Raw genomic sequence first — 27747 nt, 5'->3', positions numbered from 1 at the left:
TTTCTTCCTGCAGGCTTCACTCGGTGGGTATGCAGAGAGTCTCGCACCTTCGCGGCAGAGATACTAGATGGACGTTGCATTCTCCAATGCAACAACCACCTAATTTCTGCAAAAGAAAGAGGTTTAATGAGGTCTTGAATTCAAGAACTCATCAAACTACAGAGAATGTCAGTGTTTGACAGCTTCACAAGGGCGGGCTTAACAAGGTCAATCAAGGGAAAATAGCGTGGGTTGGCCAGAAGTTGATGGAGGCGGGACTGAAACCCGACAAGTGGGAGTCCCGCCTCCAAAAGCTCGCCATTGGCAAAATCCAGCCCCAACTGTCTACCACTTGTGTTAATAAATTAGGTTTTCTAAATAATGAAGGGAATGGATAATGTGTATGTTAAGAGAGCTCCTATGAAAACCTGTGATTCATTCTGACCTTACCGGTGTGTTTGCCAACTTATGGTTTTGGTCTCCTTTCCTGTGATTCTTAACTCAACCCCTCGGAATTACTTCAGATTAAGAGTTGTTAAGTTACTGAAGAGAACATCCCCTGGGGCAGTAACCAGCATCTTTTCTCCTGACTCTTTCCCCCTCCCTGGCTACTCGAGCTGAACCAGATAGTGCACAGCCTGGCTCTTGTTTGACTCTGAGCTAAGCTTCAAACATCATGGCCTAGAAATTCAGTTGTTTGCGCCAGCTGCTAGCGCCTTAGGAGGAGGAGATGTGGGGCGCTAGGCGGCTAGCGGCCGGGCGCAGCGCGAGCTGCGCCTCTCCCCAACTTCAGTAAAGATTTAGCGGCGGCGCAAAGCCTTTGTGCGCGCTCAGCTGCGCGCGCAGATCCTGACGTCATTTCATCGTGCAACGCCCTTTATTTGCCCCAAACCGGAAATTCAGTGGCGCCGGCCTATTGTGCGCCTGGCGCCCCTAGCGACTGGTAGAGGGGAACGGTTCTCAGTCGCTGCGGGGCGCGGGGGGCGCAAATTAAAGGGCACTCCTCCTGCAGTAGAAAAGGCAGCCATTTTGCAACACTCCTTCTTTGTGAGAGACGGATCTTTGCAGAGAGACAAAGGTAGAGAGCTTTCTGGTTTGGCTCAACACTCGCACAGGTACTTGTGACTTCAGGCCACAGCTTTCCACTTGTCTTTAACTTCAGAGCCATATCATTGATTGGAAACATATAATGGGGGCTGCAATGGGTGCAAACGTTGGCCTTCTCCATTGCATTCAAAGGGCTCACAGACGCCGTGAGAGAGTGGCAGACATGGCCAGACGGAGAGGAGGCAACAGGCGTCGGCAAAGGAGGCCTTACCCACCCAGGGTATACCGCCAGCAGTTCTCATATCTGAACATGTCTGACGAGCAGTGTGTTCGGAGGCTGCGATTCCGAAGGGCGGTGGTCACTGAGATCTGCCACCTGCTTCGCGGAGATCTGCAGCCACATCTGAGGAGCAGGACATCTCTGTCGGTGGCAGTGAAGGTGACGGTGTCTCTCAACTTCTATGCCACCGGCTCCTTCCAATCCGCTACTGGGGACATTTTCAACATCTCCCAGTTTGCCGTGCATTGCTGCATCCGCCAGGTGACCAATGCCCTTTTCAGAAGGAGACATCAGTTCATCTCCTTCTCCATGGCCCTTGTCAAGCAGCAACAGCATGCAATGGGCTTTGCAGCATTAGCGGGCTTCCCCATGGTGCAGGGCGCCATTGACTGCACGCATGTGGCTTTGCGGGCACCTCTGGAGAATGCCGAGGATTACCGCAACCGGAAGGGCTACCATTCGCTCAACGTGCAGTTGGTGTGTGACCACAGGCAGCTCATCCTAGCTGTCAATGCCCGCTTTCCAGGCAGCAGCCACGATGCCTTCATCCTGCGCCAGACTTCTGTGGCAGACATGTTCCAGGCCCAGCCTCACCCACGAGGATGGCTTCTCGGGGACAAAGGCTATCCTTTGTGCACCTGGCTGATGACCCCGCTCCGTGCGCCCAGCACCCCTGCTGAAGAGGGATACAATGACAGCCATCAAGCAACCAGGAACATCATTGAGCAAACAATCGGCGTCCTGAAGCAACGGTTCCGCTGTCTGGATCGTTCCGGAGGAGCCCTACAGTATTCGCCTGAGCGAGTCTCCCATTTCGTGGTCGTGTGCTGCATGCTGTACAACCTGGCTATCCGCAGGACTCAGCCACTGCCACCAGACATTGGAGGACCACCAGAGGAGGAGGAGGAGGAGGAGGCGGACCAGCACAGGAGGGAGGCAGAAAGTGCAAGGGCCGCCCGTCGGCGGCTTATTGAACGTCGGTTCTAGGCCCCCTCTCAGGGAATGGCTATGGCACAAGAAGAATGTAGCCGCTCCACAAGCCCTCAGCCGAGCAGGGCAACCAGGACTTCCAAAAGAAAGCATGGACAGTGCGATTTAAGAACATTTATTTCTTTGAAACCTCTGCCCATCCCACATTACAAACTAATGGAGAGAAGCCCCCTCAAAAAACACAAATCGACCAGTCTCGGCCTTTCAAAAAACACAAATACACCAGTCTCGGCCTTTCAAAAAACACAAATACACCAGTCTCGGCCTTTCAAAAAAACAAATCCACCCTCCCCCTTTAAGAGCTCACCGGCGCCAGAGTGTCTGCCGTCAATCAGCAGCTCGCCGCACCTGCGCTGCGCCCGCCCTCGGGGGTTTCGCCCCGGGCCGCCGGCTTAGCGCCTAATGATAGTCGTGCATCGCCTGTTTTAGCGCAGCAACAACCTCTTGGGGCGATGCCACTGAATATCGGCGAAGGTGGCGCGAAGTTGCGCCGGGCGCAAACTTTAACGGCCGCCCGGCTGTAGCGCCCCAAACGTGGCTATACTGAATTTCTAGGCCCATATCCTGTCCATCCCTAGGATATATCCACAATAATGCATGCCTTCACTCCTCTCACTCCCTCCAACAAAACCACTATCCACATTTTGGACTCAACTTGGTATCAAGGAATGGTATCAAGTTACATCGAGTCTACAGCACAGAAACAGACCATTCGGCCCAATCGGTCTATGCCGACATTTATGCTCCACCAGAGCCAGTTCTGGCTTATAGGGGAGTACAAGGGGTTAGGTTAGAGATGGGCAAAAATAATTGAACTGGTGAGACAGGGTCCTGGAGCAGATCATTACAGAGAGAAAGCCAGTGGGTCAGTGTGGCCATTCCTTGTAACTACATTCAATTTTCTTATTTAAGTGTGTCACTCGGAGCCACAGCACTGAGCATATTAATGTAAGAATGTGATGGTTCACAGCCATCTTACTAGATACAAGAATCACAGACTCAGAGCATGGGACTGTGGATGATGGGGCGAAGGGTTTGTACTTCGGTAATGTTTTGTATAAACCTGGTTTAAGACTGCACAGAATGAACCTGAAAAAAGCTAAGAAAGGAAACTTCAAATAAAGAAAGCAGAGACACATGTATTGTCCACAGACACGGGGTCAGTTTCCATAAATGTGCTGATGGCACACAGCTCTACTTCTCCACTACCACCCTCAATTTTGCAGCCATTTTGGTTTTATCAGACTGCATATTTGACATCAAGTTCTGGATGAGCTACAGCTTCCTCCAGCTGAGGATTGGAACAACTGAAGCCAACTTATTCAAGTCTTGCCAAAAACTCAGCATCTTTTCTCCTGACTCTTTCCCCCTCCCGGCTACTCACTCGAGCTGAACCAGATAGTGCACAGCCTGGCTCTTGTTTGACTCTGAGCTAAGCTTCAAACATCATATCCTGTCCATCCCTAGGATATGTCCACAATAATGCGTGCCTTCACTCCTCTCACTCCCTCCACCAACAAAACCATTATGCACATTTTGGACTCAACTTCTCAAGTCCCTGCCTTGCCAGCGTTCCAAACTACTCTTTATACAAATACAAACTTATCCAAGCCTCTGCCACCAGCATCTTGTCTCACTCACCCATCACTCTCGTTCTTGCTGACCTCCACTGGTTCCTTGGCTACCAATACACTGAATTCAAAATACTTATCATCGTTTACAAATCTCTCCATGGCCCTACCTCTAAAACAGCCTCCAGCCTTACATCCCAGCTCGTACCCCACGGTCCTCAGACTTTGGGCACCATTGCACCCACGCCACCCGCATTCCTCACTGGTAGTAGACCGCTCAGCCATCTTGATACATTGTGCGGCTCCCCTGGTTTCAGGTAATATAGGTACATAGTTATTTTCTGCAGGATGATTCTTGATGGAAAATAGGAAACAACTTCTCTTTGGTACTCTTTGTCACCACCAAGCACTCCCAGGCCAGGTACAGCCTGGTTACAAAGTGAAACTCCTTTTCACTGTCTCATAAAGCGCTAGTAGGTCAGGTACAGCATGGGTTAGATGTTACTTCATGAAATTTCTTACTTCATCCCTGCTAGCAGTTAAAGAGATGAGGGGTGGAAAATTGGCTCGCGCCCCCTTTGGGGCAATAACTACTTTTAGCGCCCCGAAAACATTAGCGCCTCGGCACCCGAAATTCAATGGTAGCGCCCCAAGCAGGAGGTGGGGCGCTACTGGAAGCGCTTCCCCTCCCTCTTGGGCATTCCTATTGAATATCGCGGCGCTACGTGCAGCAGTGTCACGTGCGCCGGCACATAGCGCCGCGGTACTGCAGGCCTCCCTCCCCTGAATAAAGGGGAGGGGCCTAGCATAGCACACACTGGGGCCCTACTGGACCACCGGGGAGCGGGGTGCCGTCAAAAGGGCCCGGCACTCAAGAGGAGTGCTGGGCTGACGGATCGCGGCCGGCAACCCACAGCAGGAGGCCAGAGGGGGCAGGTGCTGGCAAGCGGCCCAAAAAAAAATGGCCGCCCGGCACCTGCCCTTTAATTATCACTGCCCCAGCCGCAAAAACGCCACCCTGACCCTGTTGGACATAGTGTCACATAGCGGGAGGCATTAGCGGCGCGTGCCCGGGTGCTAGTTGCTTTGCACCACATTAGCGTCCCCTTGGGGCGCTAACGTGCAAAGCAACCAAACTTTCCTCCCGTGATCTTTATAGAGACAAGCAAAATGTTATCTGTGACAGTACCAGTGAGCACAAAGGCCAAAGGAGCTGTGTGATATGTTTGGGATCAAGTGAATAGTGCGTGAGCAGTGTCTATGAGCAACATTTGCGAGGTAATCTTGTAAGCAGCCTTTACCAGCTGCTCTTTTGAATACAGGAAACTCTTTGATATCCGGCACCGACGGGACCGGGATGGTGCTGGTTGATTAAAAATTCCGGCTGATGGAGAGGGTTATCTACCAAGGCTATTTTTAACAAACAAAAATTAAAAAATCAAGAAATGTGCAGTATAATTGGGTACTCACCTACAGAATGTTGTGTTAAATGGATGGTGGAAGATGCTTGATTAAGTACAGTACTGCCAGTTGAGGGTAATCCATAACTTTTTAATTAAAAATGGCGGATCGGAAGAGACTACCGGCAGCGCGGCAGAGTCAGACTCCTGTTATTGAGGTGTTCAGACTTCCGACAGCACCAAGAAGCCGAGTAGTGGCAATTTGGAGATCTACCCCCACTGACTAACTCGGCCACCGCAGGAGACTTGGACTCGGCAACATTGCCAGTTATTGAGGTGTTGTTTTTGGAGTATGAATTTTGCCGGTTAATAGAGAATTCCGGATATTTAGGTGCCATTTAAATGAGAGTTTCCTGTAGCTTTGATAAATATATTTCTGATCATACTAAATGTTCCCAATGAGCCGACCTCCTGGTGGAAGGCTGGGTTTGGTAGTGATGCCAGAATCCTCCTGAATGGACACATGGCTACAATGGGTCAAAGATGAGGAACCTGATTGTGGATGCCCCTATGCGTGACTGGAATATGATAGTCGAAGATTCGTGTTGGAGATGGAGTACATCCTCCATTAGTAATACTCTCTCCTTTCTTTTTGAAGTTCACCTATAATGTGCATCAGCAAATGATGCAGAAGGCACATTAATCATGTGTTGCTTTCCAACTGGCATGTTCAGTGATGATGGGAAACTTCAGACGACTGACCACAGTTACTTTCTTCATTAAGAAGACAGCCCTTAGCTGTCTTGGGACTAGATGATGTACTTACAATAAAGGTGGCTGCCAAATCAGAGTTGCTGAGGGCATCTGTGCTATAAGTGATCAGGCCTGTTACTCATCCACTAAGCAGTACCTTTGTAAGGTAACTGCAAAGGGAAAGAGAGCTGCTAGGTGCAAGAAGTTAAAGCTGTAGTTGAAGCCTCTTGAAAACAATCAAGAGCTACTGCAAAATTAGTTGGTGCAGTGCATCATTATAATAGGAGGATCAGTAGAGAGGTGAAGCAGAATCACTGAGTTACAGTCATCAGTCAGGGCATGCGATTTCACAAAACAAATTCTCAATCATTTTTCTATCGAATAAAATCTGTTGTGATGAATGATCAAAAGGTTTCTTTAGGCTACTGCCCATGATTGACAAGTCCAGTGCTCTACAGGAAACACGTAAAGTTATCCACAAGATCTGGAAAGAACACTATACTGAGTTGGCATCTGACCCAACAGGATACAAGGACCTATTTACAAGGAGTGTGTGAAAACTGCTGGACTGTGGTGCACAGATAGAAGTCCTTAATTAAGTAGTTTTTATTAGAATATATATATCCCTGTAGTACCAGGGAATAGATAGGAGACAATAGGATGGAGTCCAGAGTTAAAGTCAGAGGTCCCGTGGTGGGATAAGGTTGACATAGGTAGGGTGGAGTTGGCATGGACCATCGACGAACTGTTGTCCAAGTTCGGAGACAGGTGAGGTGGGCGAGTGAAGTCCAGAAGCTATTTAAGGGGTAGAGAATTGGAGGACGCACTTATGGAGGTATTTCCATGGGAATGAAGATCCAGGAGATGTGCAGAATGAGTTACGGGGAAAAAAGATGATGGCAAAGTTGAAGGTCACCGTAAGATCCAGGGCTTGACAGGGTAGATGCAGGGAGGATGTTTCCCCTGGCTGGGGAGTCTAAAATGACATCCTTTGTGACTGTGACATAGGTAAACTATCCCTCCTCGCCCTTCTTGACTTGTCTACAGCCTTTAACACGGTTGACCATGTTAAGTCCGTGAATGATTGAGACACGGACCAGCAGGAGTGAAAACAAACAAGTCTTTACTGGTGGAAGTCAATAGTGAAAAACTAACAAACAGAGGCTCTCTAGCGCCTTTTATACAGGGGTGGTCACTGCCGGTACTGCAGTCTGAGACCAGTTATTCTCTTAAAGGTACATACACAACAATTCCTCCCCTTTTAGATAAACAGTACATAACATTCATTTAACAACTAAATGATAACGAATTACAATCACAATTACTGTTGCTAGATACATTGGTTAAGTTTAAGCAATTATAAGTTCAGTCTTTGAGGAGGCTTCCTGATTCTGTCTGGATAATGCCTCTTTGGGGTATCAGGTTCTTCGGGCAATGTTGCGTCGGGATCAATGTCTTTGTTTGGTTCATCTGCTTCCAATATTACCGGTTCTGCGGTAGCTGCAATTGGAACGTCAATTTCATTACCAGGTGTATCAGATCGTGGTGTGGAGTTGACGTTTTCCAGTGACTCTAGAATCTGGTCAGCATGGCGTCTTACAATGCTCTCCCCAACGTCCACGGTATACATGAGAGGTCCTTGTCGTGTACAAATCGTTCCTGGCTGCCATTTCTCAGTGCAGTAGTCCCGGGCCAAAACTGGTTGACCTATCTTAAAACTCCTGGTCGGCCTTTCATTCATATTCTGAAACTGCCTGTTCTCCACATCTCTTCGGACGTTTGGCTTAACCAAATCCAAGCGGCATCGTAGTCTTCGATTGAAGAACATCATGGCTGGAGTTTGGTTGGTAACCGCATGTGTCGCATTCCGGTAAGCAAACAAGAAGTTGTCCACCTTTTGTTGTAGGGGTATATCTTCATTACACATTGCCTTGATAGCCTTCTTGAATGTTTGGACAAACCTCTCGGCCAATCCATTAGTAGCTGGATGATATGGGGCAGATGTGTAATGCTTAACGCCATTGTTCTTTAAGAACCTCCGGAACTCTTCAGACACAAACTGTGGTCCATTGTCAGAGCAAATCTGTTCAGGCAGCCCATTCCTGGCGAATATGGTTCGCAAAACTGTGATAGTTTTTTCCGTGGTGGTTGAGGACATTTTTATTACCTCTGGCCACTTTGAATGTGCATCCACCGCAATTAAAAACATCGAGTCCATGAAGGGACCAGCAAAATCAATGTGCACCCGTTGCCATGGAGATGAGGGCCACTCCCATGGATGCAGAGGAGCTTGTGGTGGGGCGTTTTGGACCTTCTGGCATCCTGCACAGCTCTTGGTCATCTCTTCGATTTCTCTATCGATTCCCGACCACCACACAAACGCTCTGGCTAAGTTCTTCATTTTTACCCCACCCAGATGACCCTCATGAAGCTCATTGAGTACTCTATCCGTCAACTTAGGTGGAATTACTACTCTGGATCCACACATCAAGGTTCCTCTGCACACTGACAGCTGTTCTCTTCTCGGCGAGAATGCTGGCAGCAGTGGTTCGCCATGTGCTGGCCATCCCTTCACCGTTAAATCATAGACCCGTGATAGTGTCGGGTCATTCCGTGTTTCCTTTTCTATGTTTGCATTCGTCACAGGGAGACATTCGACTATGGTCGAGTGGAATAACTCCATTGGATCCACTGCAAGGTCTTCTTCTTCCACCGTCGGCAACGGTAGGCGTGACAATCCATCAGCATTTCCATGCTGTTTAGTTCCTTTGTACTCGATGTCATATTGGTGTGCCCCTAGGAAAAGGGACCATCTCTGCAGCCGTTGTGCCGTCATTATCGGTACGCCCTTCTGAGGGTTGAAAATGGAGACAAGAGGTTGATGATCGGTTAGTAGAGTAAATTTTTGACCGTGCAGATAGTGATTGAACTTCTTCACCCCCCACACTAGGCTGAGGGCCTCTCTGTCAATCTGGGCGTAGTTACGCTCGGCAGAAGTTAACGAGCGTGACGCAAAAGCTATCGGCCTCTCTAAACCATCAAGGAATTTATGTGACAGTACCGCCCCAATGCCGCAGGGAGACGCATCACACGCCAGCCTGATTGGCAGTGCTGGGTTGTAGTGAGCCAATACTTCCCTTGAAGTGATTAAGTCCTTACTCTTCTGAAAAGCACGCTTACAATCATCGTTCCATTTCCATGCTACCCCCGTTCGTAGCAGGGCGTTCAGTGGGTGCAGAATTGTCGACAAATTCGGCAAAAACTTACGATAGTAATTCACCAACCCGAGGAATGACCTCAGTTGCGACACATTTTCAGGCGCTGGGGCCTTAACAACCGCTTCAATTTTGTCAGGGGACTTATGTAACCCCTCTTCATCAATCACGTGGCCACAATACGATATCTGTTTCTTAAAAAATTCGCACTTGGGGCGGTTGGCTCGCAGCCCATGTTCCCGTAATCTAGTGAGCACCTGTTCTAGGTTGTTAAGGTGTTCACTGTCATCTTCACCTGTTACAAGGATGTCGTCCAAGTAACACTGAGTCCCCGGAATCCCTTGCAGGACTTGTTCCATCGCTCTTTGCCATATCGCCGGAGCCGATGCTACTCCGAATACCAATCGATGATACTGGTAAAGACCTTTGTGAGTGTTTATCGTGAGATACTTCCTAGAGGACTCTTCAACCTCCATCTGCAAATATGCTTGTGCTAGGTCAATTTTTGTAAAACGCTTCCCTCCAGACAGTGAGGTGAAGATGTCTTCTATCCTTGGAAGAGGATATTGTACTGTGTGAAGGACAGGGTTCACCGTCACCTTGAAATCCCCACAAATGCGAATCTTCCTTGGCTCTCTGGACTTATTGCTTAACGTTTTCTTCATGGCAGGAACGATGGGTGTCGCCCACTCGCTCCAGTCGACCTTAGACAACACGCCCGCCTTCTCCAGATTCTCCAGCTCTGCCTCGACGGCTGGGCGAATTGCATATGGTACCGGTCTTGCTTTGAAAAACTTGGGAACTGCATTCTCTTCTATTTTTATCGAGGCGGTTACGCCTTTAAGCGTGCCCAGTTCTTGTTGAAATACCTCTTTGTCGTTAGCTAAGATTGTTGACAATCGTCCAGGAGTGACGTCTTCATCTTTTTTACCGTCCACCGTCATTGCATGAATGGAATGCCAATCTAAGTTTATCTTCCTGATCCATTCCCGTCCCAATAACGGTGGTCCACCATTTGGCAGCATGTAGAGATACAATTTCCGTATTTTCTTGCCATTGTATTCGACAGGCACCCTTATTTTTCCTCTGGGGTATACTTTTTGCCCCGTATACGTCGTCAAGACGATGGATGTCTCTCTCAAGGGTATGTGTGAAAATAGCCGCTCGTAGTCTCGTCGATTCATGACGGTTAGCGCTGATCCTGTATCCAATTCCATTTTAACTTGGGACCCTGCTATCGTGAGGGTGACCCAAATGGTTCGGTGATCCTCTTTTGTGATTACATTGTGAAGTTTGAGACAGCTTAGTCTCCTGTTCTCGGATTCACTACCGCTCATCTGGTCTTCGGAACTACTGTCCGTCATCTTTTGTACTTTCTTGTACGGTTCCTTAGTAGCCTTTTTGTTGTCGCTGGTCTTCTTCGCAGACCTGCAAACTCGTGCAATGTGTCCAATCTTCCTGCATTGTCTGCATATTTTGTCTTTGGACCAGCAGTCCTTCTGGTCATGGTTAGTTCTGCCGCAGCGATAACATTTTGCAAATCCCCGTGTCATTTCGTGGGTGCCGTATTCCTGTGGTTTTTGTTGAATTTCTGCAGCTCCCCTGGCTGCTGCTTCATACGATACTGCCATGCTGAAAGCCTTATCTAGCGTCAGCTCTTTTTCTGAGAGTAACTTCTTCTGTGTTCCTTCACTCAGGAGTCCACAGACAAATTTGTCCCATAGGGTATCTGCCAGTCCTGCTCCGAACTGGCAGTGCTTTGATAGCTTGCGTAGTTCCGTAAGATACTCAGCATTGCTCTCATCTTTGTGCTGAGTTCTCCTGTGGAATTTAAATCTTTCTGCTATCAACAGCGGTGCAGGGTTTAAGTGTTCCTGTAGGACAGCAACAATTTCGTTAAAACTCTTCGCCTTCGGTTTGGCTGGAGTAATCAGGTCCCGCAATAGGCCGTACGTTCTAGCGCCCATTAAATTTAGCAATATCGATGCCTTTTTCCCCTCCGCTATTTCGTTTGCCTCGAAATATACCTCGACTCTTTCCACATACGTGGTCCAGTCCTCTAATGTATTATCAAAAGCAGTGATACAGCCAGTCTTCGGCATCTTGCAAATCTAAAATGGCGCCTCCCGCGCTTTGCCTTCTTCCCCGATTTAACAAAATGGCGCCTCCTGCGCTTTGCCTTCTTCCCCGCTGTTGTTAGCGCTGCTTTCCACGGTTTCTTGCGCGTTAATTATTGATTCTTTTTCTTTTATTATTTTCCCGTCGTGGAGCGGACCCTCTGGGACACTTCCCTCCCTCTTCTTAGGTCCGAACGCTGCCCGGCTTCGAAGCACCGGCCGCGCCCTGTGTGCGCCACCCTCTCTCTCTTTGCCTCCCGACTCGCTGCCCGGCCCCGTTGAAAAGCCACCCGATCGAGCTTCAACCCGCCGCAGCCCAGGAAGGATCAGAGCACTACCTGCCACCAGCCCGACTAGCTGGGAAACCACAGACTGGTGAACCGAACCTGGCTCTTGTCAGTCTCTCCTGCAAGTTTTCAAACCGATGATTGACGGTCAACGCCCGTTTCTCGAGTTTCTTTGGACTCAATTTTTTTTTTTTTCTTTCTTCTGTCGGACCTTCAACAACGTCGTCTGAGGTGCTGCCGAGTTGCAGGCAAGTTCGTTTCTTACTCGTCGCCAGTGTTAAGTCCGTGAATGATTGAGACACGGACCAGCAGGAGTGAAAACAAACAAGTCTTTACTGGTGGAAGTCAATAGTGAAAAACTAACAAACAGAGGCTCTCTAGCGCCTTTTATACAGGGGTGGTCACTGCCGGTACTGCAGTCTGAGGCCAGTTATTCTCTTAAAGGTACATACACAACAGACCACTCCATCCTTCTCCAACGCCTCTCCACCATCGTCCAGCTGGGTGGGACTGCACTCGCCTGATCCCATTCTTATCTATCTAATCGTAACCAGAGAATCACCTGCAACGGCTTCTCTTCCCGCTCCCGCATCATTACCTCTGGTGTCCCCCAAGGATCTATCCTTAGCCCCCTCCTACTTCTCATCTACATGTTGCCCCTTGGTGACATCATCCGAAAACACAGCATCAGTTTCCATATGTACGTTGACAACACCCAGCTCTACCTCACTACCTCTTCTCTTGACCCCTCCATGGTGTCTAAATTGTCAGACTGCTTGTCCGATATACAGTTTCGGTTGAGCAAAAATTTTCTCCATTAACCGTTGTTTTTGGTCCCCAGCATAAACTCCGTTCCCTAGCCATTGACTCCATCTCTCTCCCTAACATCTGTCTAAGGCTGAACCACACTGGTTACAACCTTGGAGTCATACTTGACCCTGAAATGAGCTTCCGACCACATCCGCAGCATAACAAAGACCGCCTACTTCCACCTCCGTAACATCGCCCATCTCCGCCCTTGCCTTAGCTCACCCGCTGCTGAAACCCTCATCCATGCCTTTGTTACCTCTAGACTTGACTATTCCAACACACTCCTGGCTGGCCTCCCACATTCCACCCTATGTAAACTTGAGGTCATCCAAAGCTCAGCTGCCCGTGTCCTAATACTCACCAAGACCTGTTTACCCATCACCCCTGTGCTCGCTGACTTACATTGGCTCCCAGTTAAGCAACGTCTCGATTTCAAAATTCTCTTCCTTGTTTTCAAATCCCTCCATGGCCTCGCCCCTCCCTATCTCTGTAATCTCCTCCAGCCCCACAACCCCGAGATATCTGCGCTCCTCTAATTCTGCCCTCTTGAGCATCCCTGATTATAATCGCTCAACCTTTGGTGGCCGTGCCTTCTGTTGCCTAGGCCCTAAGCTCTGGAATTCCCTGCCTAAACCTCTCCGCCTCGCTACCTCTCTTTCCTCCTTTAAGACACTCTTTAAAACCTACCTCTTTGACCAAGCTTTTGGTCACCTGCCCTAATTTATCCTTATGTTGATCGGTGTCAAATTTTTTGTCTTAAAATACTCCTGTGCAGCGCCGTGGGATGTTTTACGACATAAAAGGCGCTATATAAATACAAGTTGTTGTTGTTGTCTAGACCCAGGGGTCACAGTCTCAAAATAACGGGTCGGCCATTTAGGACCGAGATGAGGAGAAATTTCTTCACTCAGAGGGTGGCGGATCTTTGGAATTCTCTACCCCAGAGGGCTGTGTAGGCTCAATCGTTGAGTATATTTAAGACAGAGATCGATAGATTTTTGGATATTAAGGGAATCAAGGAATATGGGGTTAGTGCAGGAAAGTGGAGTTGAGGTAGAAGATCAGCCATGATCTTATTGAATGGTGGAGCAGACTTGAGGGGCTTAATGGCCTACTCCTATAAGAACATAAGAACATAATAAATAGGAGCAGGAGTAGGCCATTCAGCCCTTCGAGCCTGCTCCGCCATTCAATGAGATCATGGCTGATCTTCTGCCTCAATTCCATTCACCGACCTTATCGCCATATCCCTTGATGCCCTTTGACGTAAGAAAACTACTAGGCACTTGGACTGAGTATTAAACAAAGCTTTAATCAACTGCTTTTCAACATGGAGATCTAGTTGTGTCCTTCACTAGTTCCTGTTAAAGAATGTCCTGAGCAAGCTGGGCCCATGCCCGAGTATTTATACTCTCCCTGGACAGCGCCACCAGCAGGCAGCCCAGTATTACTTCATAAGTCATTTCCACATGAATGACAAGATTCCTGTCAACCTTACTAGTCAGAAATTTATTGACTTCTGTTTTGAATATACCCAATGACTGAGCCTCCACAGCCCTCTGGGGTAGAGAATTCCAAAGATTCACCACCCTCTGTGTGAAGAAATGTCTTCTCATCTCTGTCCTGAATGGCCTACCCTTTATCCTGAGGCTGTGGCCCCCGGTTCTAGACTCCCCAGCCAAGGGAAACATTCTACCAGCATCCACCCTATCAAGCCCTGTAATAATTTTGCATGCTTCAATGAGATCCCCTCTCATTCTGCTGAATTCAAGAGAATACAGGCCTAGTTTACTCAATCTCTTCTCATACGACAGACCCACCATCCCAGGAATCAATCTTGTGAACCTTCGTTGCACTCCCTCTATGGCAAGTATATCTTTCCTTAGGTAAGGAGACCAAAATTGTACACAGTACTCCAGGTGTGGTCTCACCAAGGCCCTATATAATTGGAGTAAGATTTATTTACTCCTGTACTCAAATCCTCTTGTAATGAAGGCCAGCATACCATTTGCCTTCCTAATAGCTTGCTGCACCTACACATTCACTTTCAATGACTCATGTACAAGGACACCCAGGTTCCTTTGAGCATCTGCATTCCCCAATCTTTCACCATTTAGGAAATACTCTGCCTTTCTGTTTTTTCTACCAAAGTGGATAACTTCACATTTATCCACATTTAATCCATCTGCCATGTTCTCACCCACTCACTGAGCCTGTCGAGATCCCCTTGAAGCCTCTTCACATCCTCTTCGGAACTGACACTGCCAACTAGCTTTGTGTCATCAGCACATTTGGAAATGTTACATTTAGTCCCCTCATTCAAATTACTGATACAGATTGTGAATAGCTGGGGCCCAAGCACCGATCCTTGCGGTACCCCACTGGTCACAGCCTGCCATCCTGAAAAAGACCCGTTTATCCCTACTCTTTGTTTTCTGTCTGTTAACCAATTCTCAATCCATGCTAGTATATTACCCCCAATTCCATGTGCCCTAATTTTGTTCACCAACCTCTTGTGTGGGACCTTATTGAAGGCCTTCTGAAAATGCAAATACACCACATCTACTGGTTCCCCTTTGTCTACTCCACTAGTTACATCCTCAAAGAACTCCAATAGGTTTGTCAAACATGACTTCCCTTTCATAAATCCATGTTGACTCTGCCCAATCTTAATATTAGTTTCTAAGTGCCCAGTTATTGCATCCTTTATAATAGATTCCAGCATTTTCCCAACTACTGATGTGAGGCTAACAGGTCTGTCGTTCCCCGTTTTCTCTCTCCCTCCTTTCTTAAATAACGGGGTTACATTTGCTATCCTCCAATCTGCAGGAACCGTTCTAGAATCTATAGAATTTTGGAAGATGACAACCAATGTGTTCACTATCCCAATGGCCACCCCTTTCAAAAACCCTAGGATGTAGGTCATCCGGTCCTTGAGATTTATTGACTTTTAGTCCCATTAATTTTACTAGTACTGTTTTTTTACTACTAATAAACTCTTTAAGTTCCTCATTCTCGTCACACCCTTGGTTTTCTCGTATTTCTGGGAGGTTTTTTGTGTCTTCCTCCATGAAGACAGAAACAAAGTATTTATTTAATTTCTCTGCCATTTCCTCAATCTTGCTCCTATTTCTTATGTTCTTATGTTAAATGTACTTCAGCCCAGGAGAGTGAATTTCTGGCCAGGCACCAGACTGTAGCTGAAGCTGAAAAACCCATAGAATCAGTAGGCCAATCACAGGCTCAGCAGATTACATAGGATATACAGCACAGAAACAGGCCATTCGGCCCAACCAGTCCATGCCAGCGTTTATGCTCCACTCGAGCCTCCTGCTGTCTTTCCTCCTCTAACTCTATCAGCATGACCCTCTATTCCCTTCTCCCTCATATGCTTATCTAGCCTCTCCTTAAATGCATCTATACTATTCACTTCAACCACACCCTGTGACAGCGAGTTCCACATTCTCACCACTCTCTGGGTAAGGAAGTTTCTTCTGAATTCCCTATTTGATTTCTTGGTGACTATCTTATAACTTCTCTACTTTTCAATTCTATCCCTCTAGAAATAAACCCTAGTGCTTGGTTTTCTTTTTTTATGGCCTTGTTAACATGTGTCAATACTTTTAGTGATTTGTGTATTTGTACTCCTAGATCCCTTTGCTCCTCTACCCCATTTAGATTCTTATTTTCCAAGTAATATGTGACCTCTCTATTTTTCTTACCAAAATGCAATACCTCACATTTATCTGTGTTGAAATTCATTTGCCAATTATATGCCCATTCTGCAAGTTTATTAATGTCTTCTTGTAATTTGTTGCAGTCCTCCTCAGTATTGACTATCTCCCCTGCAATTTGATGTCATCCACAAATTTAGAAATTGTGTTTTTGATTCCAAAGTCTAAATTGTTAATATAAATTGTGAACAACAGTGGTCCCAGCACTGATCCTTGTCGAACACCACTTCCCACCTTCTGCTACGCTGAATAGCTACCCTTTATCCCTACTCTCTGCTTTGAAGCCAGCTAGCAATCCATTCTGCTACTTGTCCCCTGACTCTGTATTCCCTAACCTTATTCATTAGTCTAGTATGTGGTACCTTATCGAAGGATTACAGTTACATGGATAGACTGGAGAAGCTGGAGTTGTTCTCCTTAGAGCAGAGGCGATTTGATAGAGATGTTTAAAATCATGAAGGGTTTAGATAGAGTAAATAAAAGGAAACTGTTTCCAATGACTAAAGGGTCGATAACTAGAGAACACAGATTTAAGATGGAGAGGCGACATGAGGAAAAGCTTTTTTACGGAACGAGTGGTTAGGATTTGGAATGCACTGCCTGATAGGGTGGTGGATACAGATTCAATAGTAGTCTTCAAAAGGGAAATGGATAAATACTTGAAAGAGAAAAAAATTGCAGGGTTATGGGGAAAGAGTGGGAGAGTGGGAGTAACTGGATTGCTCTTCAAAGGCACCGATGCAGACTTGATGGGCCGAAAGTGCTGTACGATTCTATGGGGTAAAAATTGGGTTGATTTGCGCCTCTCGTTAGCGCCCCCGGGGGCACTAATGGAGCAGAAATCCCTTAGCAACCGGGCGCAGCGCCGCTCACACCTCCTGCAAAATTCAGCGGAATGCTAATGGCGGTGGTAGCCGGTAGCACCCCGCGGCGCTGCACCGCCGGCGATGACGTCATCACCGTGTGCAGCACCCCGGCCACAAACTTCCCTTGCGCCCCCTGACCTATCGCCAAATGATATGTCCGACAGGGTCAGGGGGCGATTTTGCAGTGGCGGCGGCGGTAGTTAAAGGGGCAGGTGTCGGGCGGCCATTTTTTTTTGCCCACCTGCCCCCTTTCCCTTTTTTTTTCGGGGTGCTGGCCTCAGTCGCTCAGCCCGGCACTCCTCTTGAGTGCCAGCTGTTTTCACAGCACCCCGCTCCCCGGTGGTCCAGCAGGACCCCGGTGCGCACAACGCTAGGCCCCTCCCCTTTAATCAGGGGAGGAGGCCTGCAATGATGCGGTGCTACGTACTGCCGCTCATGGCACTGTTGCACGTAGTGTTGCGATTTTCAGTAGTAGCGCCCCAAGAAGGAGGTGGAGCGCTTTCCAGTAGCGCCCCACCTCCTGCTTGGGGCGCTACTACTGAATTTTCGGCAGAGGGGCGCTAACTTTTTTGGGACGCTAAAACCCAGCGATGTTAGCGCCCCAAAAGGGGCTACACCCAATCTTTCCCCCTATGATTCTACGAACTTAGCTGAAGCCCTTTAAATTTACTGTTGACTGACTGGTGGATTTAAACCAATCAGGCAACAGCTCTTTCAGGGAGTGGAGACTTATTTACTAGCATTAAAGTTTGAGAAAGGGCAGGGATTGATGTGAGGATAGGGCAGGGAGGAAGAAGGATGGGAGTGAGAGGGGATTATGTGAGTGAGGATGGCGGGGGCAAAGGATGGGGAGGAGGGGAAAATGGAAGTGAGGATGAGGTCACAAATGATGGGAGTGTGACCAGGGGTAATGAAAGATTGGAATGAGGATGGATAATCAGATTGGAGTTGCAATGGGGAGAAGGATGTGGTGAGGATAGTGGGAAGAGGGGAAGGCCTTGATTTTTTTGTGTATGGGTCTTTGGCCTAGAAATTCACTTTGGGGCGGCCAGCTCGCTCGCGCCCAAAAGTTAGCGCTGGGCGGGGAGGCATTAGCGCTCGCCAGATATTCATCTTCTGCGCCCCAATTCGGAAGCGGGCGCTATACCAGGGTGTGCCCGCCTCCGCTTGGGGCGCTGCAACTGAATATCGGCGCGCTAGTTGCCGCAGCGCCACCCGCAGCGGAGCGGCAGGCTGCGGTACTGCAGGCCTTCCTCCCGCTCTTAAGGGGGAGGTGCCTGCAACAGCCGGAGCCCCGATCGCGAGTGCCGGCAAAAGAGCCCGGCACAACGGAGAAGTGCCGGGCTCGCGGAAAGCAGCCGGCAATGCCGCGGCGGGGGGGGGGGTGGAGGAGGCCGGGGAAGGAGGTGCGGGCAGGCGGCCGGCCGCACCTTCCGCTTTAAAGCGCCCCACTAAGGCTGCAGGACGGCCCCGTTTTCTGGTCGCTGTTTGCGGCCGTTTCAGAGGAGGCGGCCGCAGCTAAATATGGGGATCGGCGCGGTCTCGGGGCGTTACCGGGGCACCGCGCACACCGATGACGTCATCGGTGCCGGCGCAGCGCTAACGGCTACTGCCGCCATTAACGCTGCACTCAATTTCCGCGCTACCAACCCCGCCGGCGCAGAAGACCTCTTTAGGCGCTAAGTGGGCGCAAGGCCCACTGAATTTCTAGGCCTTTGTGTCTGAGGGATATAGCTGACTGTGTATAAACATCTGGGTTTTTATTTAGGTTTGGGTAGTTATTTCTTTCTTGTGTCGGGGGGGGGCACAATTCTTGTGTGTGACTCGTCCTGTGTTTTGTGTATGGGCAATCTCACTTCATTTTTGTCTATGGGGCTGTTTGAATTTTTTGTGTAGGCGTTACTTCAATTTCTGTGCTATGGGGTGTTTGAACTTTTAGAATATTGAGGCTTTTTCTTGCAGAATCATATGTGCCCCACTCCACATACTGGTTTTGACATGAGTTCCAGGCCCCAGCTCCCAATTGTTGGGCATCCTTGAGATAAATGGGTTATGTTCCAATGGTAAAAAAGTAGGTATCCCATGTTGGGCAAACACATTCTTCAGGTGTAGGTTTCTTAATAGTTTGCTTTGAAGAATTTTATGATGCTTCACACTACAACCATAACATCAGTGTGAAGCAGGTTGGCTCCACACTGATGTTGCAGGTTTTTTTTAATTTGTTCCTGGAATGTGGGTATTGCAAGGCCAGCATTTATTGCCCATCCCCAATTGTCCTTGAGAAGCTGGTGGTGAGTGGCTTGCTAGGCCATTTCAGAGGGCAGTTAAGAGTCAACCACATTGCTGTGGGTCTGGAGTCACATATAGATTTCCTTCCCCAAAGGACATTAGTGAACCAGACGGGTTTTTACAACAATCCAATAGTATCATGGTCACCATTACTGATACTAGCATTTTATTCCAGATTTAATTAGCTGAATTTAAATTCCCCAGCTGCTGTAGTGGTGGGATTTGAACTTGCATCTCTGAGATCAGTAGTCTAGGTCTCTAGACTACTAGTAACATTACCACTATGCTACCGTTCCCGGTTATAATGTAAACAGAGCTGAATCCGGAGTCAAACTCTGAGCCAATACTGGAGTGAAGCAAAATGTAACTCCCTGCAGAAGTCAGTCACACACAATCTCATTTCATAGTCATTTGTGGCTTTGACACCTTTTTCACTACTTGAGTTTGGTGTTGGTGTAAATCTAAAAGAACTTTACCCCAAGTCCAGTAAACTTGTTTTGTGAATTCACCATCAAGCAGGGTTTCTGCATGTCAGATATTTGACTGATAAAAAAAAAATTGGAAATTGAGTCCTACTTCTGATGCAGGCTCTCTGTAACAAAGGGGATATGGGTGACATATGGAGCTGAGTGGTTGGAGATTTTGGGAATTCAGGAAAATACCCAGCTTTAAGTAGCATAGAACAGCATTTCCACTGATGGCACTATAGCTAGTGAGAGGATACTTGTCAGCATCAATCTGGCTCTGCACACACTTATCTGGCCTGGAGTGCTTTGGAAGGAAGACTCGAGAAGGCGCGTGCTGTTGTTAACTCTGCAGAGTCATGAGTCGGGGACATCAAATGTGATGTGTGAGCCACTCCTCCTTATGGGGCTGTCATCGCTCAGCCCACTCACATGTACAATCAGTCAGTGAACCTGTAAGTATTGCCTGGTACAGCCGAGGCGACTGTATTCTGACCAAACCATCTTGTCATTGCCTGTAGTGTCTATGGAATAGTGTCTGGATTTTGATTACTTTTTGTTTCAGGCTAATGTTGCAATAATAATGCGAGGAGAGTATGTGGCGCTCTGTTCCTGTGTTTGACTCCAACTCAAGGACCCAGAATTTCCTATGAATTAGCACCCAAAGACATTTGCAATCGTGACATAAAGCCAGTTTCTGGTGCAAAAGATTGAGGAAATTCGGACGTAAGTGTGTTACACACGTACGTACGATACACCCGAATTTCCCCAATCTTTTGCCGAGGCCTGCACCTGAAGCACGTGGCTCATTATAATGCCTCCCCCCACCAATGGTAGAGAGAGTTACACTTGAATTTCCTGTGATTACGCTGCTTCATAATGAAAGTAAAGTTCTGTCTAACATTTTAGACGCAGCAGGACCAAAATCATATTTCTAGTGGTTCATGGCAGTTATTTTAAGCATTTTTTTTATTTCTTCTCACTGAGACCTGCTCTGTTTTTTTCTGTTTCTTTGAATGCATTTTATGGCATCAGAATGAGTTACATTAAAAATTGAAAACCTTCCTAGATAGCATTTTCTTAAACATTATGGGGTCTAAATTCAACATTAATATGCCCATTTTACAATGACCAATTTAGCAGTGGGACTGTGTGGGCATTTGGACCACTGCTAAATTCGTCAGGCCCATTTTTCAGGTGTCCCTGGGATAGGGCTGCCAAACCTGGATTGCCCTGGAATCCCCAGGAACTGCTTTTGTTTTCCATTTTTATATAAATAATTTAGACCATAGGTACAAGATGAATGATACAAACATTTTCTAGATCAGGCAAAACATCCAGATATTTATATAGGAAGAAGTTTTTACAGACCTACTGCAGGTCTCCAAACGACACCAACTGGGATTTATAAAGCATCTTTAATGTTAAAACAGTTCTAAAGTACTTCACAGACATGTCGGTTGCTGCCTGCGAATCCCTGTTCACCTTATGTTGAGCAGAGAGTGACTGCATGGGTCCGTTGTCCAGGGCCTGGCAATGTTCATGAAAAAGGCAGGCGTTGATAGATCTGCATATATATTTCATGCTCCATTAATTGCTCTTGATTTATACAGAACTGGATCAAGCTCCCGGCAACGACCCCAGTAAGTAAACTGAAAGAAACCCTTTATCTGACAGTAACTGTTTTCTTTCCGTCTTTAGTGATCCCAACAAGCCAGTGCCGCAGGACACCAAGTTCATCCACACAAAGGCAAATCGCTTTGAAGAGGTGGCCTGGTCCAAGTACAACCCACGGGACCAGCTTTACCTCCACATCGGTCTGAAGCCACGGGTGCGGGAGCACTACCGTGCCACCAAAGTGGCCTTCTGGAAGCACCTGGTGCCTCACCTGTACAACCTGCATGACATGTTCCAGTACACCTCCACCACCACCAAGGTGCCTCAGCCCAACACCACTCCCATCTCCTATGCGACTAGGCGACCCAACGGCAAGGTATGGCCCTTCACCACCAAGCGGCCAGGCTCTGGCATGTCTCCGGCTTTCAACTCCAACGAGCAGCAGAAGGAGAACTGGGACTCGGAGCAGGACAGCGGCTCCCTGCTGATCGAGAATCCCCGGGACTATTCCACTGAGCTAAGCGTCACCATCGCGGTGGGAGCCTCTCTGCTTTTCCTCAACGTCCTGGCCTTCGCTGCCCTGTACTACCGCAAGGACAAGCGCCGCAATGACCCCCACCAGCAGCCGAGCCCACAGCACAACGCCAGTAATGACATGGCACATACACAGGAGGAAGAGATCATGTCGCTACAAGTGAATCAAACCCACCACGAGTGCGAGAACATCCAGGCTCATGAGTCCATGCGACTTCCTTCACTGCCAGACTACACCCTGACTCTCCGCCGCTCGCCCGATGATATCCCCCTCATGACCCCCAATACCATCACCATGATCCCCAACTCCTTGGTTGGGATGCAGTCCTTGCATCCTTACAACACCTTTGCTGCTGGTTTTAACAGCACAGGGCTGCCTCATTCACACTCCACCACCCGGGTATAGTCCTGGGCAGTAACCCTCCAGTAGGCAGGAGCGAATGAACCGCTGGGTAGAAACCCCCTCACACAGACCACTCCAGACTGCTGGATTTTAACAAGAGTCTGATTAACATGTGCACTGTTCCATCCTTACAAGAAGGCTCTCTTCCCTGGGAACTTCAAAAGACATATATTCACATCGGGCCTTCTTGTTCGAAGAGACAACCTGAAGTTTTATAAAATAATCAAATTAAGAAAAAGTTTTAAAAAAAATACAAAAAAGAGAGAAAATGAAAGTGCTTTTGTTACCAGTGTGGGGAAGCAGCGGCAGACGGTTGCCCACCTTTATCTCATTGTTCACATGCCTTAGCCCCGCAGGCTGCTGTGCTCCATGCATTTTTTAATCACTTTTAGCGCAGCTTAGAACAAACATATTAGCACCGAGGGGATTGGAGGAAATGCGCGCACTCATGGACTGAAACACCGTCGCCAGGAATCTCCTCGGGGGTTCTCCCGATCGGCTGCCATAACTTCAGCGGAAGATTAAGGGAACACCGGTAGACATAAAACTGGATTTTCCGCCGAAGTTACACCGTTCGATCAGGAGCGCCCCCTAGAAGATTCCCAATGCATTTTTTCTTCAGTAAGCATTAAGGATTGTTGAGAACAGAGAGAGAGAGCGCCTCCTCAGCCTCCCCTTTGGGGCTCAGTTATTGTTTTGGGTTCAGTTAGGTTCTTTTTGTTTGGACGGTCCTAGAGTCAGTTAATACTGAAGTGGAAACAGATCTCGATCCAGCACCTTCCTACAGTGAATGTCCTGCTGTACCACCAACCACTCTTAATGGTTAAGAATTCGAGAGAGAGGCCGAAATCAAGAGTGAAGCACTTTTAGCTTTCTAGAAGCCACCAGTAAAGCTGACCAAGTGTTGTTTTACTGCCATTGCATTTTAACTTGACCACCATGGGAGCATTTGTGTCCACCCATTGCCGCCTACACTTCCCTTCCTCGTGTGACGTGTTCACGTTCATTTATCCGGGGAAGCACTTTGTATTTTTGTGACTCGACAAAAATCTAACAAACTTTTTACAGATCTGTTTCTTTTTTCCGGGGTTGGGTGGTGAATCTTCAAGTACAACAAATAATGCAGCTTTAGATAGTGTGCACCCCTTAATTTTTTATACACGGTGAATTGTGACACGTGCCAAATTAGAACCAGCATTTCTTGGGGGGTGGGTTGTTTTTAACTGTGTCTGTTTTGTATTTTGGTATAAGCAATCTGTTGCTGTATGTTACTTTTGTGTAAAGTCAGTTTGCGATTGAGAGAGTGCAGAGGGAGACAGCGCCACAAATACACTCCATGTTCTGACACTTATCAATTCAGATCCAGGCTAGCGAGGACCGTGCTGTCAATGGAATGTTTTCTTCAACCACACCCCACACCCCTCCCACAGCAGCCAGATGCCAGGCAAGTGTGAGACCAAACACGTTAACCGATGGGGATTCTCAGATGGAAAATGTGAATAGTCCCTGTCCTCCAGCATTCCTACCAGTCACGTACACTCTGCCTCGTCTTCTTGGCCCAGGATTTTTTTTAGTGAATTTGGAACCTAGTTTATGTTGTGAATGTGTGTTCAGTGGGAGTGGATTGAAAGCTTTATTTTTAAATTGGTTCTCATTGTGCCCGTTTTCTGGGTGAAAAACAGGTGCAAAAAGTGCCAATTTCTGGGGGCAATGTCCTGACAGACGTCCGACTGCACATTAAAACAGGCATTTAGGCCTCTTACATATGTAAACGGCTGTTTTAGAAACCCTCTGCTAAATTGGCCTGCTTCACTCAGGACCCTTCAGCAGTCACTGCGGTTAAGTAGTGGCCGCCAACAAAACAGGCTGTAATTTTTGAACGTGGAGCCGGGAGAAGCAGGAGTGATCATCCGGGCACCACTGCCCTCCCAAGGACTGCTGCTGGTCATGATCGGCCCCTCTCCCATTGCCCTCACCAGCAAGACAAGCAGCCCAAAATTCATGCTCCTTAAATGGGCAAGCTGCTGTTGAAGGCACAACAGGCAGCTCGTCCAACGTATTGAAATGAGGCCCAAGGCCCCATTTCAGGTAAGCTTCAAGGCTCTGTTGGTTATGCACACAAAAATAGGCCATAACCAGTTTTTAATTTTTTAATCCATAATCTCTGTCTCTTCGGTGCTCCCAAGTGTATTCTGGGGGGGAGGGGCGGAGCAATAGACAGTCTCCACCTGATTTTGTACCCAAGCCCCAATTATAAATAACACCAGGTACATTACTAGCAGCCCCTCCCAATAAATCTGGATGAATACAAATGAGGTTTGACTTGTTCCTGACCCTGTTCACCAGCAGTTGAAAGCCAGAAAGTATCGGGAATAATAACACCAAATTCTGGTTGGAAACTTCAACCTCAATTTGCAGTGATGACAAATAATCAAAATACTGTCGTAGAAAAACATATGATCAACATCCATAGTTGTGGTCAATCTTGGCTGAGATCTATGTACTGTGCGCTGGGTGGAAAATTCCATTCGCCAGCAAGTCGGGACTCAGTGTGCAGCTTTAGGTGAAATTGAAAGAAGAAAGACTTGCATTTAGGACCATTTAGCGCCTTTCAGGACCACCGGACATCCCAAAGCGCTTTACAGCCAATTAAGTACTTTTTGAAGTGTAGTCACTGTTGTAATGTAGGAAACGCGGCAACCAATTTGCGCAGAGCAAGCTCCCACAAACAGCAATGTGATAACGTCTAGATAATCTGCTTTTTAGTGATGTTGGTTGAGGGATAAATATTGTCCAAGACACCGGGGATAACTCCCCCGTTCTTCTTCAATATAGTGCCATGGGATCTTTTACATCCACCTAAGAGGGCAGACAGGGTTTAACGTCTCATCCAAAAGACAGAAACACAAACCAACTTTCCCACGTGTAAAAAATTTCAACATATCTGTGATTCCCTATCCATGTCTCTATTCTTCTATCTCTAACCCTCCATCTTCAATCTTTAATTATGTCTACCTCTCCATATCCAATTCCTTAGCGTGTGTTTATCTCTCCATTTCGGTCCTTCAGCCTCTATCCCTCCATCTCTCATTTGTCACAGTGTCTATCCCCATCTCCAGTCTCTCTGTGCATCCATCTCCAAACCCTGGTCTTCCCATTTCTCCTTTTCTACTATATCTGATCCTTTTGTGTGTTCTTTGTGACCCTACTAACCAACCGCTAGTTTGTATTAAACGTGGATTCTATTGCAGCTAGATTCATTTCCTTTGGTTAAGGTTCAAATAACCTTATTTTTATGATCGACAAGTTATTTTAGTTACACTCTAAAGAAGTTCCACTAACCAAACACGGTGTAAATTCTAAACTTTTTTCCCCACTCCGGACTGCGGTAAAGTACTTGAAGTAAAGTTTGCTCTTGCATGCCTTCCATCTAAACTGTGACCTCATTTTATAGCTGGACAAAGATTCCCCCGATCATCAGGTATTTCAGCCAATTACACCAGATAGATCCTCCTCTGGGCTTCTTGATGAATGCAGCAGAGCAAACGCCGTGGTTGGCTTATAGGACCCCTGCCCCGGTGGCTTTTGTTGAGATCTGAGTACAGAAAGCCGATGCCATGTGTGGAAACGATTACTGGGGTATCAGTGATTTGTCAAGAAGGAGGCACCTCACTGTGGTAGGTTTTATATCTTCTTAGGGTATATTGGGTTGAGTTAAATACTTAAGCCCAACGCCAACTCCCATTCTGGGAGAGTCTGCAATTGCTCGTTAGTGGATTGAAGTTTGTGAAACCTGTTTGGGGTCTTTATGGCCTTTCAGTTTTACTGTGTGTGCTTTAGTATTGGAGGTGCGCTGTGAGATGAGATGTAGAGTTCTGTTGGATGCTGAAGGACTTTAATAACTCTGAAATGACTGCTCCCTACTGCCCCAAAAGCATCTCACTCAAACCTCTGGGTTCAGATCAACAGAGACTGTGCTTTACCTGTTTGTGATGTTAAAACTTGTCAACACGTGCACATCTGGGGCAATATAGGATGAGGGGAAAATATTCCATTGTATGTTGTAGATGACCCTTTGAGTACTGAAGGTACCCAGTACGCAGATACCTAGATCCTTTTCTATCCTGTTTGAGCTGCATTGACTCTACATTTCTAGTTTGAGGCTGAGTCTTTGCGCAGACCCTCTAAATATTTCTTAATTCACATTATTCTCAGAATAAACTGAACAATTAATAATGGAATTTGATTTTTTTTTATTTTGATGCAGAAATGCTCCTGCAGAACTCAAAGGGTTAACAGCCACTCTGACTCAGGAGAAACAGCGCAAGAGAAAAGCCTGTCTGGAGTGTGCCCCTGGGTCTTTCTATATATAAAGATATATAAATACCAATAATGATTTTATCATATCAAATATAACATTTTTACTGAAATATCTTATTCACTCCATATCAGTCTGAAAATATATTTTCAAATGTACAGCGAAGGTAAAGGTGTAAAGAGTCTCGGTGGGATTGCTCACTGCATCGTCCAGCCTAAATGACGATAACCAATTTACAGGTGCTGGATACAAGCCACCAGATCAGGTTATCCTGAAGGAGATTCAGGAACACTTTATAATTTCATCACAGCATCTCTGATATTGTAATAAATTGCTTGTGATATCATGAAGGAGGCTGGCTAGACTCCGCCTACGTGTTTCTACCGTAATGGATGTTTCAATGCCTTTAAATACTAGCCTATGTATCAGAATTGTTCCGTGTGCTGTAACAGGGTCGCACAGTAAAGCGGAGCCCGGAGCCATTTCTTAATAAGGACCAACTGGAACTTACTCCCAGTTTACGAGATCTTTCCTGGCCCTGGTAAGCGTTCCACCTCACTTTGATCCGCTGTGTGTTCTACGTTTAACCCATCTTTTCTCCACCCTACCCTAACCACAATGTTTCTTTTAATCTCTGACTGACGGTGAAGCGTTTCTGCATCGAAATAAAATGATAACAAGACACTGGAGCTTCTGTTTATTCTCTGAGCCGCTACATTCATTTAAGGAAAATGTTCACATATTTTTGTTCAAATGTTTTCTTCTAGATTTCTTATAACACTGGAAAAGTAGGAAGATCACAGATATGTTTCTTGTTATTAAAGCAATGAGATTTCTTTATCAATCAGAAGAGCACCTTATCCTTTCCATGCATTTATTCCACAGTTTCTCATCTCTCCTGAAGGTGCTAACTCTCGTTAGGGTACAGTTCCATGCGCGGCAGCGATTTACATAAGCCCGGATTTTGCAGTGGTAATGATGGTGAACTGCCAGCGTTCACTGTCATTACCCCGCTGAAACTGACCGTAACTTCAGGATTTAGCACATGCGCAGATAAAAGCACAAATCCTGAA

The 27747-nt window shown here is 47.1% G+C and overlaps 1 protein-coding gene across 3 annotated transcripts in view; it reads left to right on the top strand.

Annotated features, from left to right (window-relative positions):
- nlgn3a (neuroligin 3a) overlaps positions 1 to 27356 on the top strand; it is a 340056-nt gene extending 312700 nt beyond the window's left edge. For all 3 annotated transcript variants that reach the window (XM_085998226.1, XM_085998216.1, XM_085998221.1), the window contains one exon: positions 21504 to 27356. In XM_085998226.1, the coding sequence (XP_085854352.1) occupies positions 21504 to 22359 (856 nt within the window). In that variant the 3' untranslated portion in view covers positions 22360 to 27356. The remainder of the gene's footprint in view (positions 1 to 21503) is intronic.
- Positions 27357 to 27747: the final 391 nt, after the last annotated feature.

The sequence above is a fragment of the Somniosus microcephalus genome, chromosome 1, assembly GCF_052327205.1.
Source record: "Somniosus microcephalus isolate GS21.2 chromosome 1, FLI_Smic_1.0, whole genome shotgun sequence".
Classification (NCBI taxonomy): Eukaryota; Metazoa; Chordata; class Chondrichthyes; order Squaliformes; family Somniosidae; genus Somniosus; species Somniosus microcephalus.
The sequence above is the reverse complement of the archived record's forward strand: the minus strand, read 5'-3'. Positions and strand labels throughout refer to the sequence as shown.